This window comes from Ammospiza caudacuta, chromosome 1 (assembly GCF_027887145.1).
Source record: "Ammospiza caudacuta isolate bAmmCau1 chromosome 1, bAmmCau1.pri, whole genome shotgun sequence".
Lineage (NCBI taxonomy): Eukaryota > Metazoa > Chordata > Aves > Passeriformes > Passerellidae > Ammospiza > Ammospiza caudacuta.
Genome location: NC_080593.1, coordinates 117,420,394 through 117,438,239, shown reverse-complemented (window position 1 = coordinate 117,438,239; position 17,846 = coordinate 117,420,394). Strand labels below are relative to the sequence as shown.

Genomic DNA, 17,846 nt, shown 5'->3' with positions numbered 1-17,846 from the left:
GACAATTTACCACTTAATAGAATTCCTGGCATCCAGCTTAGCTAGCAAAATTTCTTAAGAAGTCCTGGGGAGACCTAGGTATGGCAGACAACAGAAATTACCTAGGAAAGTCAGTGCACTCAGAAGAGTGCACTGACTGGAGAGTGCACTGGAAATATCAAAAGGAAGGGACTATTAAGAATCTTTAATCTACACAGTTATGTTGCATTGAGCATGCATAGAAGAACAGGCCTCCATCCACTGAAGAGTCACAACATACAGTTTTATTATAAGCACTGCTTTTATAATCCAAAGGGGAATGAGTCTTTCCTCACACCTCACTCTTCACAAAGTCTTTCCTCCCAAAGAAAACCAGATGCAGAAGCATTTTCCAGCTCTTGTCCTGCCAAAAAAAAAAAATTATTACGAAAGATGGAGAAAGTAAGATGGTAGCAAGGTGAATGACATGGATTACAGCCTGCAGCAGGAGAGACCCAGGATCTATCAATTGATTAAAAAAATAAAACTGTAAACTTTTCAAAAATAAATGCCTTATACCCAACCAAGTCTCCCTTTCTGTAAGAGAAGGCCATAGTTACTAAGCCCTTAGCAGTCCCTTATCCCTGCATACTCAGGAAACCATTAGTTGGGAAACTTTCTGAAGTGGGAATGCTGGAGGCCAAAATTTCCACACATATAATTGATAGACCACTAACAGCTACCAGTTAAGTTATATAGGTTAGTTGGGGAAAAGAATGCTTACTTTGAGAATTCCAATAGAGTTTGAATGTAAAAGACTACTCTGCTCTGCATGGTCAATGCATGGTTAATGCATTTGCATTTCTCCTGGCATTATCCAAAAAAGACATGTCTTTGTACTGAAGACATTGATAACTCAGGATGAAAATCCTCCTGGCCTTATCCTGCAGCTGATCTGGGGTATTTTGAAATCAGGCAAGATAAGCACTCACAGAACTAAGCATAAAAGTCTGTCTGTAGAGTCCAGCTTGACGTGTTTTTGGAAATTAAAGGTCTTTTCCAAAGGACTGCACTGTTTGTATTTTTAAAGTCAATCAAAAGTGTTGATTTTTGCAGACTCAAGACCAAAGTCCTCACTGAAAAAATCATACCATTTAGAAAAATTATGGTCCTCCAAAGATACATTTATCAAACTTCAGCCAAGAAGACTGCTGAATATAACTAGGACACTAGCAGTGACATGTTGGCCTGCCTGCAACACAAATTGGTTAGTGCTAAAAGAATTAAACCATCAAAAAAAAAAAAAAATCAGAAGTGCAAAATCCACTTCCATATACCTTTGTGAACTCACTCCATATTTTTTTGACTGCCATTGTGATACTGAATTTAGAAGCATCCAGAAGTGTTTGAGGGCTGGCTGTAACTAAAAGTATCTTGAACTTTAAAAAAGACATCTAGCATGTATGCACAGAAATGCCTTTCATGTTTCCATGTAAAGAGCATCCAGTCTGTAATCTTGCAGATCACTCATTCACAGGTTATGTCTATGTATCTACAAATTTCCAAACTGCAGTGTTTGTTTTTCATCTATCCAGATGAATACCCCAAAAAATACCACTGACCCTTTGACATGATAAATGACTCTGTGGGCATTTTATTGCTAAGATGCGAAACTCTGGAGAGCCATGTAATCATGCAATCTAATTAGTCTTTTAGATGGTGAAATATCATTCAGGGGAGAGATAGTTTACAAATAATATTATCAGGATTCTCTTTTCCCTACCTCTTCTCTAAATTGTCTTCATAGATATAGATGTACACAAATGCACTGCCATACACTATCCAAATGACTGGCCTGGATAAGATGATTTCTGCTTAGACAGACCATTGTTTTTTGCTGAATTTCATTTAGAAAGGCTTTTTGAGTTGTAGACAGAATCTTTACAGAGTACACATTGATGATGTTGAAAATGCAGAGAAAAATATTTTTAAGTTCTGTCATTCCCTATACTCCATTTCAATTTCATTTTTATGAAGGCATTTGAAAGCAGTGGAGAATCTAGTTTGAACCTTTATTTTTATTTTAGTTTTCTCATGTCTAAATTATAAAAGACAGATTCCAATTCTTTGGGTACTGCAATTTAATTTACCTCCAAAGATGCATTTTTTCTTCTTCTTGCTGTATAGTTGCTCACAGCTGAAATTGTTCAGTCATAATGAAAACACACTTACTGCATTCCAAATGCTTACACAAGTATGCATTTGGGGAATAGCTTTCTTTTATTTTAAGTTATCTCCAAGGAAAAATATTGTAAAATATACGATTCTTGAGAGAGTTTTCAGAAAAAGTTAAGCAGAGTTAAAAAAATATATTTCAGGTGACTATTCTATTGAGCTTAAATTTGAGTAACTCTAGTGTAATACTGATGTCTAATTTTGCTATCATTTCTGCTCAGTATTTTCCCTCCCCTCTAAGAGTACCATGCAGTTCCATAAGAGGGCTGGATATGTTAACTCATCCCTAAATTTCTTACCCTTGCCCCTAGCAAAAGGATTGCAAATTAGATAAAGCAACTACTTTTTTCAGACTGTGATACAGAACACATTTCAAGCCATTCACTCATTAGAAAAGAGTATGACTTTCTTGAGCTGCATTGTCAGAGCCAAATGTTTCATAAACTACAAAATGACATGTTTATTCTGTTTGGGTACTTAATTCTTAAATTTGCTCATTCATTCATGCCTAGCAGAAAAATCTAGGTTATTGCCTGCTCAGTCAGAAGCAACAATTGAAAAATAATTACACTGCAGCAAAGGCACAAAATTCTTAAACTTTGATGCGCCTTCCAAAAAGTTACCATGAATTTCTCAATTTTCTTTCTTCTTCATCCCCCCTAAACCCTTTTCTCAGTATTGCAGGTTCATTTACTAGAAAAATATGTGTGCTGAATGGAAGCAACCATTTATTCTTTTTCAACCTTTGCAGCTAAATTATACTGCGGGTAAGTATACTTATTAAAACACATCTATTGAACAAAATTTGGATTAAGTACTTTTCTGTATTCTTTAAAGTTATATAACTACAAAAGATAATGTTAGTAAATGAAACATATACTTGGCTAATTAATGCACACAATTAAAAGTACATAATTGTCTTTTCATTCCCATTTAGGTCTCTATTCAAAAAAGCACTTAAGAATATCCCGCTCTTTAATGTGACTACTGTACTCCTTTAGGCATATGACCAACCAAATATTTAAGGATGCACTTAGGCATGTGTTTAAGAGGTCTGCTGAAACCAGATGTTAGTGTAGAAGAGCATGCAAAAGAGAGCACTCATCCCCCTTGGATTGAAAAATCTATTAAAAATGCTTCTGAATTAAAAAGAAGCACAGTAAAATATGAGTTCAGTTCAGTTCATCCCAACTGAAAGGAAAAGCAGGAAATGCTCTCAGAGGCTGACAAAACCTGCTGTTTCTATCACTAAGTCCAAAGAAGTAAATCAAAGTAAGGAGTAAATACAGAAATTCACAGCACTTGCTGCACAATCCTCTTCAGAGTTTCTTGAAATCAGTGTTTAAGATCTTCCTAAGTGAAGAGGACAGAAAAAGCTGTCATTACACTAGCTGTTATCACAACTAACCTCTACATAATTAAAGCCTTTTTTCATATTCACTTTGTTACTTAGAAGCCTGTCTGCTTAGTAAACTCATAATGCAGCATAGACTGTTTGTTCATAGTTTTGCTTTTTTCACTACTACAACACCATAGCAACCCAAACACCAAATATTTATTTTCTTTCTCAAACACTGCAAGTTATTTTATGAAAAAATTTATGCAAATTGGGCAATACATTGACTCATTCTGTTTGTCTCTCTTGCATGTATCTCTAAGGCACCTATCACCATGGTGCCTAAATGCTGTGGCACTATAGTTATTTGCCAGCTTTCTTGTATCATAAGTGGTGTCATCATTTTTGTCCACTTTTATACAGCCTTTTTATATAAACTCTAAAAAAGTATCAGCTAGGACAGAACAGTCATGGATTAAATGCAAGGAGATGCTTTCTGCAGCAATAAACAGAAATCAGTAGTAAAATTCATCATCCTGTTTCCTTCAGTCTTCATTTACTCTGAAAATAGTTTATCCAAACAGTAGTAGAAGGTGTTCCTTTGATAAAAGCTTCTCTGATTTCAAACATCCTGGACCCAAAATCACTTGCATTCTACCTCCAAACCAGCTCTTATAACCCACAGCTGCCCACAAAACACCACACTGTCCTAACAAATTTTTGTAGTACATAATTCAACTTATTTCCCTTCTTAGAACTCATTCAGAGTGCATCATCCCCTAAAATATACTGTAGTCATTTTAACTCCAGACCAATGTCATCCTACAAACAAGTTATCTTACTGTGAGACCCAGGATGTGTAAACAATCCTGCAGAGCTTCCTTGCTACTACAAATACAAAACAAACAAGGGACGAGAAACAGTGACATTTGTAAAGATACACCTTCTGCTGATGGTAAAAGTTAAGATCTTTTATTCCTTTCCTCCTCCTTTAATAGCAATCAAATGGAGAGCACAGGAAACTGCAAATAAACTTTATATTTGAAAAAAAAAAAAAGAAAAAAACTAACATGGGCCAAAACATCGTGATGGTGTATTTGACTCAAAATAGAATGATTTTTCTCCCATAATATTAAATGGAAAAAGTATAACAAGAAATAAGTGAAATGGAAAATTGCTAAAGCTGAAGAACATTACACAGAAAAAAAAGCAGCATTTTTTCTAACAGCTCTGAGATTACATGAGAAAGAGAGAAAGGATGTGGAGGAGGGGGAAAGGGATAGAGAGGTAAGACAAGGGAACATGAAGCAGGCTGAAAACAGAATAGAAACAACTTTTATGGAAAGACTAAAAAAATTAGGAGAAAGCACAAAATCAACAGAGGCACATTCAAGACTTTAAATATTCTGCAGAATAGGTTTTCCATAAAAAACTTAAATGTAATTGGACTGTTCATCATTTATAAACTAGATTTTTTGTAGTTCATCTTGCCACAGGCCAGACTGCTTCCACTTCTCTTACCTACAGCATGTTTTACTCTGTGGAGTTTATCTTAATCTCTGCAATTCTACATCAAAAGATATCATAAGATATAATTTTTAGCCAATGTTTTAATTTAAAACCTTTTTTTAAACCATTGGTAAGATAGGGTTATTACTGGAAGGCAAGTGCCTCCAAACAGAAAAATGTCTCACTTTTTAGTTGTTCTCAAGGATGGCAACAAAGTTTGACAGCTGACATTTCAGGAAGCAAACAGAGCTTGAAATACTACATTAATAAAGCATATTTTGTCTTTCTTAATGGAACATATACAGGGATATTATAAAAATAAAATACTCTCTTCTAACTTGAATATTCAGATCCTTCATTGATCATGATGCTTTATCACCAATGAAATGTACTCCATTCTTAGCACATCCAAACTCATATGAAATTGATGATTTATATATATATACACAGCACCTTACATCTTCAAAGAGTTTGTAAATAGCAACACCTTCATTCTCATCCTATTTCACTAATGCAAAATGTAAGACTTGACATCAGAAATATGTAAAACAAGAAAATTTAGATTTTTCAAAGTACAACTGATATTAGAGAGATCTAAAATTTCCACTGATATATGAGAAACTCTGCCTAGATAAAAACTAGGTCTCTGTGAATTTCCACTCTGTGGAGGTGGGCACAGGCATGAAACCTCATCCTTTGCAGAAAATAAATTAACATCACCATTTCTTTTCATTATTACAAAATTTTTTGTTGACTGAATGTGCACAACCTCTGCCTTCCAAGGCATCAAATAATGTCATTGATCAGACATAAATGAATCAGTCAAACCTGTTCAGCTCATAACCAACCCTTTTTCTATGTTCTAGAAAAGAGTGGTTGTATTTCTGTCTAGCCCATGGCTATACATACAGCCATATTGCTAAGGCACTGCTCAAAATCCTGCCACATCATATAGTTTTATATGGCTGCATATGCTGTATTTCAATACATTTTTGAAATTACTTAACTTGATGGATCTTCTTGCAGCTGGCCTACTGAATTTCAGGACTGCTAGCACAGCCAGCTGCTATGAGAGTTCAACTCTTTTGTACAAGTGACTGATAACTCTGTGACTACTGTTAAATTCCTGGACAGATCAAATGAAGCTCACCTCCCCCTAGATCTGAAATCTCTTCAAGCTGCTTTTTTAAAGCCACATAACAAGAGTTTTGTCCTGACATTACTGTTCCACTTTTTCTTCCCTGTCTTAAAGGAATTTTCATTCTTCTAGTTCTCATGGGAAATTGTGTTAAAATTCAGGAACCCGACCTTAGGTTGCATTGAATATTCCCATTGACTTCAGGCCATAAAAAAGGAAAACTGTGAAAAAGAGTTATATTCTGTCAAGAAGAATATGGCTCCAAATGCTGGAATCATCCTGACAACTCTATTTCAGAAGTTAGCCAAGGAGAAAGAAAGGGCCAGATCTCTTGAAAATTACATACACATACCTCACACACATGTATACACATACAAAGCATAAAGGAGAATAGAAAAGAGAACCTGGAAAGAAACCCTGCCAATTTATCAAGTGGTAGATGAATTATCCCCAAGACTTTCATAGAAGCAGCAGCCACCCCATTTTAAGGTGAAATTTTATTTCAGTCTCAGCTGCAGCATAATCTCAGATCCATCCATCCGTGTTTCGCCCACTCCCCCTCCTTTCCCCTCACAGTCCCCCTGCTCCCTTCCCAACTCACATGTTGAGTAACTTTGAGGCACCACTTCCTCACCAATACCACAGTTTTCATGGGCCTGGCTAGGTAGGAATTGCAGGAAGAAGGATTGAATTGCTAAAAAAAAAAAAAAAAAAAAAAAAAAAAGGCATTGGAACATTGGAATTTTCCAGTGTTTGGTCTTCCCTAATACCAGAAGCACCTCTGAGTTTGAGTTTAGCAAGCAGACTCTTAGGTGCTGTTTCATTATTGGCTTAAGCTACCCTAAGTATGGAGTGTGCCAAGAGGCAGGCCCACTCACCACCTCCCTCCCCCTCCTCTCCTCAGACCTAGGTAAATACTCCTCTCATTTTATCATCAGTTCTCATGCTGCCTCAGAGTCAGCCAGATCAAAAATACAAAATGATCCACCTAAGATCTGAGCCACACACTAATTTTCAGATGGTTCCTGACACAGCTGACCTTGAAGTCAAAAGCATGCTCATTCTCCCAAGGGAGACAGCAGAATATGCAGCTGGAGCAGGAAGGGAAAGAGAGCTGTACCACTATCTTCAGCAGCAGCACAGATTTAAATTTGCTGAAGCCTACTGCAAAACCACAGCTCTGTTATGTTAGGAACAACTCCCAAATGAACCAAACTGTACAAAAGAAAAAAGCAGACCTTGACCCTTGATTTTAACGTTCAAGGAAGACAAGAAAATACAGATATTCTCCTGAATCAGAAATGCCAGATGGCAGAGAGGCACATTTGAGTATGTTTCCAAAGCAGAACCAGTAATAACACCCTACACCTGGATGCTATGCCTGCACTAACTCCTGACTTAAAAGCAGTGCTAGTAATTATGGGAGCATATCCCTTAAGCTGTGTGTGAAAATATGTGTACCTCAACAAATTTATTTCCAATAGGTTAAGGGAGAAATTGTCTGAAATGGCCTTTTTGGGTGTGCATGGAGAGCACTTTGAGAAGCTGATGGAAGAGACACAATAATACCCATGGGCTGTAGTCCCAGTTTTCAGCAGTAGTGATCTCATGAGACTGATTGTATTAACACTGCTGGTTCATGCCTTTTGATGCCCAGTCAGCTCAGGTTTATTGCACTTCAGTGTTTGAGCTGGAATGTTAGGAAACTGCATCTATTCAAATAACCACTGCAGCACATTCAAATGGAAGAAATGCCTTTATACCACCTAAGACAGACAAAAGTCTAGGGAAGCAGGGCAAACACAAGCCTGGTCCAGCCTGATTTTGCTGCCTAAAATTGGTGCCAGTGGGCTGTTTGTCTTCTGAGGCAGGAGGAAAGCAGTTAACTACCCTTGTGCAGTTCAATGCCACGAGAATACCTTAGTTTGATGTACAACTATCCAGAGAACCTGAAATGCTGCAGAAATCCTTCCATTTTTAACAGCTGACAACAGCAACTCTAAGTATTCCATTTATATTTCTGCTATGATACTTCAGAAGATCTTATCCTGGAACACTTGTGTCGGGTGACTAATTACATAAGAATTGTTCATTTTTGTCCTTTTTACTGCAGGAGTATGTTCACAAAGTTAGTCCTTTATCTGTGATGCACTTCTGAAAGAGAAAAACAAAAAAGACAGAGAAGCCTGGGGATTTGATTAGTTTCTTCCAAGATATTTAATTGCTATTACAGCCAGAAATATGTAATACACTATAATACAATTTTCTTTTTGAGAGTAAAACTTGGGTTAAATACTAGCACAAATTCACGTGATAGCAAAGTAATCTCAGGAGTTTCAAAAAACAGAACATGGCAAGCTAGACTTCCACTGTTTTTTTGTGGTTCGCTTCTATAAATTTTGGGCACAGAATCAAACTTTAACATTCTACATAGAAAGCCGGAATCTTTCTAAAAATTCTTTTACAAATCAGCAAGACTGGAAACAATTTGATAGAAGACTTACTGTGTATGCTCTTTCAGCCATTTCACTAGAAACTCATTTTAGCTTTCTCTGAGGTAGAGATAAACCACAGCTAAGAGACAGTTATTAAATCTTCTTTATACATTCTGTATGAAATGTATTAAACCAAAAAAAATACTATATTCAAATAAGGTTAAGGGTCTGACTTAAACCCAAAGGCATGGAAATTCAGAAATATTGTGTCTTCCTACCCTTTACTCTCTTCAGTGTGGCTATGTATTGTAGCAAAAATGACTTGTACTCAGGTTCCTTAAACCTCTTCTTTATGTTACATTTCTCCTTAAAGGTACTTTCTATTTTAAGGTTATTTCAATTTGCATTCTCTTTGTGGACTGAATTCTGCCCTGGACAGTCTGGGGGGGGGGGGGGGGGGGGTATTGTTTGTTTGTTTGTTTGGTTTTTTAAAATATTTCCATTTTTTCAAATGATTACAGAAACACAGATGTGAGAAAAATAAAGGAAAAGTATGTATGTATTAGTCTTGGCAACCAGATATTCTTGCTTTTATTTTTCAACACATACCTTACGAATCACGCTCGCGAGAGACAGGCAGGCAGATGTAGGACATGCATGACTCTCAGCAAGTGCAAGCACATGCTTCAGCTCTCTCCCTGCCCCCCTGCAGCTCCACTTAAACATATGTAAATACCTATTACATATTTCTCCAGTGAACTAAGTAGGAACCTTGCAGTTGACACTGCAAGACTTTGTGCCACAAAATGCCTTGGGGCCTTCTTCCATGATGGACTTTTTCCCCTTTTCCTGAATACAACAACGACCAGTGGAGGTCACACTTTATTCAAAAGAAAGTAAGATGCTTGCAGATCCTCCTTCCAGGGGGCTGTCAGCCTTGAAACCACCTCCTACACTGTGGTACAGTAGTTTGGGCCTGCTGACCTCTTGGGCAAATTGCAAATTGTGTCTTCTCAAGATAACTTCAAGCAGGGAAATTCCACTGCTTGAAGGAGGGGGAGGGTATCTTAGGAGGATGATGGAGGGTTTTTTCCTATATTCTACAATTATAAACGAGTTTGAGTTTCTTTTCCTTCTCTTTTATTTCAAATTATTATTTGCTTTTACTTAATTATCAGCGTATTATGCAGTCAGGCAACTGTCTCCACACAGCTATTATAAATCTACATGCATTCAACAAATTGTTAGAAACTTGATAATTTCAAATGTGGCCTGGGAGTTCCCCTCCACGTGTTTCATATATTCTGATAAATATGTATATTTAATTCTGTAATACTTACACATGCTACTGAAGGGTCAATTTTTAAAGATGAACAGCCAACGCAGATGATTCATTCCCTCCAACTGGTACTCCTGCCAACTGCTGAAAAAAAAAGGACAATGGCCATTCCAACAAAAAACAGTGTTGATTACACTCTGGTAGCCAGAGTAAAGGGAGATGATTTGGAGGACGTCCACAAACATTAATCTTTGCAGTCTGACTGTGATAAAAGTAAACCATTCAAAATCCTCAAACAAATAATCCTCAACAAAATAGTGTAAGACTATAAAATAATACCAGTGATGTAGATTTATCTTAAGATACCACAGAACAAGACACAGGGGATTGAGAGAAATTCCTTAAACAGATAATACTTGACAGTAGTAGACAATCTCTGTTAAAGAATAAGAGAAACAGAAAGCAGTAGCCTTGACCCAGAAAAGGTATTTCTGCCTTATACAGCATAGAAGACAGACATTCAAGAAAAGCTCATCCATGAAAAATGGTGATCTCCTATTGCTGCCAAGGTCAGTCAGACCTGTTGTGATATCTTCTGTAAATGCTGACTCTATCACTTACAGTTTTCCAAGGACTTCCTTAACACCCAGAGCTTTTTTATTTTTATTGTGGAACAAAGTTATAACATGAAACTGTCAAACTAGAAAGCCCAGAAAAGGAAGACAGAGTTTTTATTAGACTTAAGAGTGACAACTCCATCAAGAAAAAAAAACAACCATAACAGTTATAAGGAAGGGGATATGAAGTTCCTAGAGATCCACCAGAAAAATGCCAAAATCTCAGCAAAGAAGTAAATTTTGCTCCCAAGTCAGCAGTCCTAACAGTTTATCATGCCCCTTGAAAATTGACTGCAGATGACATGCAGATGGCATATCTGTTTCAGCCTATCAAGTGTGAATGGGATGGAATTTGCTACAACAGGAAGCTCTAATGGAAACCCCCAATATACTTTTACTATACTTCAGTCACAACCTTTTGCACTTGGAAATGCCAACTGTGCCAACTGTATGGTGCTTTTATGACAGCAATCATGAATGCCAAAGGGAGAAAAATAAATTCAAGCAAGTAATTTTATTTTCTCCACCTAAAAAATTAAAATGGGATAATAGATAAACTGTAATACCTTCTAGGCCTAAATTTTTCTTTTTACTCTGTGAACTTTACTATACTTATATGTATTCAGAGAGAATACAGTTTGGACCCCTCTCTCTATTAACATCTGTAATTCTGAGCTTGAATTAAACTAATTAAACCCATGTAATAGAATGTACTTAGACTACTTTTTTGCCCCACTGCTTTGGGGTGGGAGCCTCCTGTTGAAACATCTACTCGCCTGGGGATTTAAGAAACATCCCTCTCTTCACAGAGACCTTGTGAATATAAACAAAAATGAAAATCTTCTCTAGCAAAAGATATCTGAAACAGAAAAGTAAGCTTGTAAGTTTTAAGTAAGTCTGTAATGATCCCTTCATGTCAGGGGAGCTCATGCAGGGCAATTCAGCTCTGTTTGGAGGTTCATCAAATAGACAATGATGACATCATTGTTCTGAATTTAAAACTGATTAATCACCTGCTTATCATCTGTCTTGCAGATGAGAATTTCCTGTTGAATGCTATGGATAAACTGGTGATAAAGACCCTTCCTCTGCTTGTGACCAGTTCGGTCTTTTCTTTCTCCTGTCTATTCAGGTGACATATTAATATGTACATTTGTAAAATACCTGCAAATACAGATGGGTATTATTAATGGTACCAACTATGAATATAGGTTTGTTCTCAAGACGTCTGTATATGATGCAGTCTCCAGATAACATTTATACAACTTATATGAATCCTCCATTTTTGGAGGAGAAACCAAAATGCCTTTAGACAGCTTTTAAACTGCGAATAAATTGTTGAAAACATAACTTTCCTTTAAAAAATCTAAGTTACTGAACTCTAAGTACAGGCCTCCAGTACACTTCAGAAAAAAAACAGCACGAAACCAAAAATTCCTGATTCCTTATACTTCTGGATGTTTCATGATTGATCTAACAAGGTAAGTGGAAGAGTGGAAAATTGGCAATGTTAGCAGTTGAGTATATCTTGCAATTGAGAACTAGCATACATCACACTGTGATGTATTTTTGAGCCTTCCTTCCTTCATACCATGTGGACAGTGTAGCTCATAAAAAAACCTTGATAAGATAGAAAATACAGGAAAAGAATAAAAGGAACTTCATGTTTCCCTTTGTTTCTCTGACCACAAGAAATAATCTAAAGCCCAGTAAAATGTTTGCTTTTGAGATTGGCCTACCTTCCCCATGTCTGCAAGGCCACATTTAATTTGGTAATTTGAACTGAATCAGCTGGCAGTGTCTTTGAGACATATGGGAATGGATCAAAGCTGCAAATATGCAAGGTGAATTTTACATTTTTATATTTCTTTCATGGTAATTTAAGTTCTTGATTCTCTGAGATATTTTGTGCTTAATTCCTACTGGGGGCAATGGCAGATGAGTTGTAAGAATCTTTTCTGAGATGCAAAACACAGTTCGGCTTCAACCCATGTGTCAATTCCTCCTCCAGTGTTAAATTGTGGATCATTTTTTGGATTAAGAAGTTATGGCAATACTCAGGTTTTCTCTCTGTTTTGTAGCAAAGGGAACTCAGGGGCTTTCTTTAACTTTTAGAAGTGATTTGTACTTCCTTATAGAGAACAATTTATTTTCATACAAGTGTGATAATTTGGGGCCCATCATTTTCACCACAAACAAATTAAATAAGACAGGAGCAATAGCTAAAATAATAAAATAGCTATCTCTTTCATTACATATTTGATAACACTTTGTTTGACACACTATCAGGTAGCCTTACAAACTGTTTAAATACTCTGAAACATATATTACACCTATTGTTTTTATACTGTACTGAAGATCTCTTTTTTCACATTGATTTATGCTTACTTATAAATGCATACACAGAATGTCAACACTTAAAACGAATCAATTTCTTAAAGGATTTGAGTTCATTCTGATGAAACAACCAGATTAATTACATTGTTTAAAAAAATTCTGCAATCTTAATATATTATCATTTGCATCTTCCCAGATCCAAGTGTCATATCCAGATTAAGAACATGAAACAGGACATCTACACAAAAGAGACAGACCCTTTGTCCTATTATTATTTAATTAACTACTATCTAGATATGGATGAGCATTGACCTTTGTTATGAATGGTAAACAGTCCTGTGAGATAGTAAATCAAAAATTTCAGCAGGAGGGATTTTCTTAGCAAAATCTCATTGGTTCCCTTATAGCTTATCTGTTCCTCCTGGCTACCAAAGTACAGTGCACAAAGAAAGAAGCAAAATGATTTTCCAATCCAACTCTTTTTAAAAATACGCAGCAGAAAACTTTTCTTTAAAGAAGAGCCAGCCTCATGAAGAGATTCTTGTGGTGCCTAGCCTAAGTATAATAAATACTAAGCCATCATCACAGTCTCACATTTCCTTCTTTCTAGGAAGACCAGGAAGTCTGCTCTTTGTAATAGATTATCAGATATCTAGTGGTCTCAAATAAAACTGGGTATATATGTGTGAAATTTAAACAAAAAGATGTTGGACTGTTGTTTTTTAAACTAAAATACTTTATTTCTCTTTGGCTGAGAACATTAGTTATGTCTGCTGATGCCCCCCCAACACACTAGACAGACCAGCTGGGTCAGACAGTACGATATACAAGAAAATAATCTGTCATATCAGACACAGTTACTTGTTCCACTGAATTCTGTTCTCCTGGCCACTGAAAAGACTGTGCATTCTCAAATGAGACTGTGCCAATGGCCAGACTGGCTCAGACCGAGGGGGTGTCCCAGCAGTACTCTGCCTCCAATGACGGCTCAAGACGTGACAGCCCAAGCTGAGGGCAAATACTGCCATTACCTACTTCCATGTCCTCCACCTCCAGCTATTTTCAGCCCAGAGGAGTTACTGATCCATTCATGGTTTGTCCATCTAATGACCTTCTCAGTTTTCCAGTCTGCTGCATAAACCTCTTGCATCCACAATGCTGTTTGGCAAGGAATGCCATAGGAGTTCTCCGTTGCATGGAGAGTATTTACACTGCACAGTCTAACTCCAGCAGACAGCATTTAAAAGAATAACTTTTTTAGTATTGGCAGATAAAGATCATGTTCCTCAAGGCATTTGTTCCTATTTATATGAGAAAGGCAATAACACTCTTCTCATATGCAGGTATAGCAACCTCTTTCAAGACTATTTTGGAGACATTCACTTGAATGTTGAATGGCTTTAAAAACTCAGTGCCCTTCTGAACAAATGTTCCTTCCTTTTGAGCTTCTAAAAATTGATTCATTCTTATAAATCTGTTTCAACTTTTTTTTTTCTTTTTCTGGAAAATGCGCTTCCATGAGCTAAAGTGGCCAAGTTTGATATACCATTGAATTATCCTGCAAAGGCCCTTGCTTTCTCAGTCCATCAAGGCAAAACCTACAATATTATTAACAATTTTAGTTCTGGTCTCCACAAACACATTATTCTGAAAAGCCTAGAGAACATGTTCCCTACAAAACAAAAGAATGTTCTAACAGAATAATATATATATTTAGCTCTTTAATTTTTACCAACTGTACAGATAACTGCCACAAATCTCAGGTGTTTTACCATCTTGATGATTAAATCATCTCTGTAAGTAGCAGCAAAAATTTTATAACTCTCAGGGCCTGCATCATTAAGTACTGAAAATAACTTGAAGTGCTGCGCAAAGCAAAAGGTACAGTTGTAAACTCCTACAGACTCCGAGGAACCCGAAGCCCTTCCTAAGGCAGCAGTCAGTAATATTTCACATAAATAAAAAGCCAATTCTCTACTTTTTATTATCAGACACTCCAGTCATTCTGGTATTGACATCTCCAGCTCTGCATTTCTGTACCTGCATGCACTTGTATGCACCTGCACACACTGGTTGCCTAGAACAGCTCATCTCGAATTGCTGTATCTCTACCACCTCTCTCCACAACAGGCTGCAAACTAATCCACTGTCCATGAATAACAAGTTTCTCAACAGCAGCTTTTCAATACGGAGCTTGCAATCTGTCTCCCATTCACTTTGTCAAATTATGGTCCACATATCAGCCATTTGCAGCAGTGATATATCTGTCAGGCGTCAAGTACATCTCTTGCAAAGGAAAATCTTTTTTAGGATTTTTTAACTTTCAAAATGTCTAATCCCAAACATGTAAAATAATGAGTCAGATGCCAAAAATCATGAGGGTTTGGGGTTTTTTGTGGGTTTTTTTTTTCTTTTTTAATATGTTAATGTCCTTTCCTTTGCTTTCTGGAGCTTTTTCTAGGTCATGTTTTCAAGCTTTTCTCCAAGGCCAGAAGGGTTTCAAACATTATTAAAAAGAAAGCAACTGAGATCCTTTTGTAATTTCACGTTTAAGAAAAGCATTTATTGCCATCAAACTTAAATTCTGTTGAACTGACAACCAAGTACCTTCAGAGATGTTTTTGATCAAATAATCCTGAAATAGGAATATTGCTTCAAATCTGTTTTCTCTAGAGTTTCATTTGCATTACTTACGTATTTTTTTCAGATAATTAAGCTTTAATGAAAGCAGGTTGTTAGACATGGAAGAAAGTAATGACTTAATCCTGAAGGACTCTACAGTATCAAAATATCTGAGGTGCAGATTATATATCTTTGTAAATGTATGTGTATATCCTCACACAAGCAGTGATGTTTTCACCTGAAATTTGAGAATTGCTCCCCCACAATACTGAGTTGCCTTGAAATCTTTACCGTAGAATTTTTTTTCAGTGATGAGAAGACAGTTTTGTGTGGCAACATGCATTACAAATCTTCTAAGATTCTAACTGGTTTGTGATGGAAATGTTCATGAGTATTGATAAATGTAACCATTCCTGTTAATCATCATAATCTCAGCTTGTTTGTGTGGCACTAAGTGATTCGTTTTTATTTAAAGAAGAAAAGACATTCCTTTCTTTTCATAACACAATTCCTCTGTTGGGCATTATCTAAGCTCAGCATAGTGTCCTTCCTGTATTCTTTCTCTTCCATCCTTTCTGCCCTGATTAAGACTACTGAAGACTCAGCAGGAAACCCAGTGGGATTGCTCATGGTGTCTTGAAGTCACCTTTTCTTTCATTGTTTTTGCCTGTTAAACCTTGTTATGCTCATCAATCCCTCTCCCGCATCCCACTGGATTCCGAACTTTCCTTTGTCAGCACCCTTGTTTGCTCCTAATTGAGCTCCTCCTAATTTTCCTTACCCCATCCGCTTCTCCTTCCTTCCTCCCCTCGCAGTTAGGCCATCTCCTCAAATGTCCCTCCTTCATCCTGTGCCTGGTGTCACCCTGTGCGCCCAGGTCCGAGCATCACCATTACTGGGGTACACCCCAGATGACTGTATATTTCACGGGTGCGCTTTACTTTCAACTTGTTTCCTGTTTTCTGGGACACGCTCATGGATCACAGCCTGTGTGTGTCACCACAAACTCTGGGCGATAGCTTCCACTCCGCCGGGACTGGAGACGAGGGTCCGCTGACAGCGCGACCCACGCCAGCCTCAGAGGGCTGCCAGGGCAGAGGGCTCGCCCCAACTTTGCCAAAGGTCCGCGGAAATGGGTCCAAGGGTGTCACAGAGGCGCCTCAAGAGACCTGCCCGCGGCCACACCGGCACTCTGAGCCCGACCCACGCCAGGCAGCGCACCGAGCCCTATCCCCGCCGCCCTGCGGCCCGGCCCGGCCCCGCGGCGCGGCGGGGGTGCCATAGTAACGGGCGGGGGCCGGGCGGCGCCGGGGGCCGGGCGCAGGGCGCTGCGCGAGGGCGGGGACGGCGGCGGGATGGCGGGCGCGGGAGCGCCCCCTCTCCGCGGCTCCGGGCCCCGGCGGCCGCAAATGGCTCTTCCCTCGCCGGCCCCTTTGTGTGAGGCACACTCGGAGCGGCGGCTCCGCGGCGGAGCGCGGTGCGTCCCCTGCCGCCGCCAGCCCAACCCAGCCCGGCCAGGCCGGGCCGAGCCGAGCCGAGCAGAGCCGAGCAGAGCCGAGCGGCTCGGGGCGGCTATTCCAGCGCCTGGGCGCCCCGCTCCCCCCGGGGGTGCGCGGGGGGCCCGGCTGCTGTCGCCACCTCCCCCTCAGCCCCCCCCAAGGCCCTCGGTGTGGTGGGGGACCAAAATACAACTCCACCAAACCAAAGCAAATAAATAATAACAATATTAATAAAAGAAAAAAAAACAGAGAGAGAAAAAGAAAAGGAAAGAAAGAAAGAACGGGAAAAGAACAGAGGGAGCGAGCGAGAGGGAGGGAGGGAGAAGCGAACCAACTCCGAGACTCCCATAAAGAGCGGCACGCACGGAGCGAGCGCCCCGGTGCCGATGCGCGGGGGAAACAATAAGTACTCGAAGTTACCTGCCCTGCCGTAGAAGAAGGAGGGTTCGTGGGTTCTCTTGCAGACATCTGCAGACCGGTGCTTTTTTGGAAGAGAATTTTTTTTTTTCCTCTCCTCTCTCTCTTTACAAACCACAAACGGATGTGAGGCAGGGAAGGTGTTTGACTACTGAAGTCAGGCACCTCTTTTTTTATTCTTCTCAGTCTTGTGTGTCCCCCCCCCTTCCCTCTCTCTCTCTCTCACGCACACACACTCACACACACACACTCTCTCACACCCCCCTTTTTGCACCTACATTAACGACCAAAAGAAAAGGAAAGGAGTTTGCTTGATGTTTTAGTGAAATGGACGTAAGATTTTATTCACCACCTCCTCAGCCTGCAGCCGCTCCTGATACGCCTTGTTTGGGACCTTCCCCCTGCCTGGACCCCTACTATTGCAACAAGGTGACTCGTGTTTTGTGTCGTCCGAGGTGTTTTAT

General features: G+C 38.9%; 1 protein-coding gene and 1 long non-coding RNA gene across 2 annotated transcripts in view; one reads left to right on the top strand and one right to left on the bottom strand.

Annotated features, from left to right (window-relative positions):
• Nucleotides 1-272: 272 nt before the first annotated feature.
• Nucleotides 273-17,632, bottom strand: LOC131561873 (uncharacterized). The gene is made up of 5 exons (XR_009275114.1): nucleotides 17,386-17,632; nucleotides 9,952-10,034; nucleotides 8,096-8,330; nucleotides 6,778-6,870; nucleotides 273-382 (listed from the first exon to the last, which is right to left on the bottom strand). It is a non-coding gene; the product is annotated as an uncharacterized LOC131561873 (long non-coding RNA).
• The window catches only part of TOX (thymocyte selection associated high mobility group box), a 218,374-nt gene continuing 217,892 nt past the window's right edge, over nucleotides 17,365-17,846 (top strand). Inside the window, exon 1 of the mRNA XM_058811348.1 lies at nucleotides 17,365-17,811. Coding sequence (XP_058667331.1) covers nucleotides 17,710-17,811 — 102 coding nt within the window. The 5' untranslated portion in view covers nucleotides 17,365-17,709. The remainder of the gene's footprint in view (nucleotides 17,812-17,846) is intronic.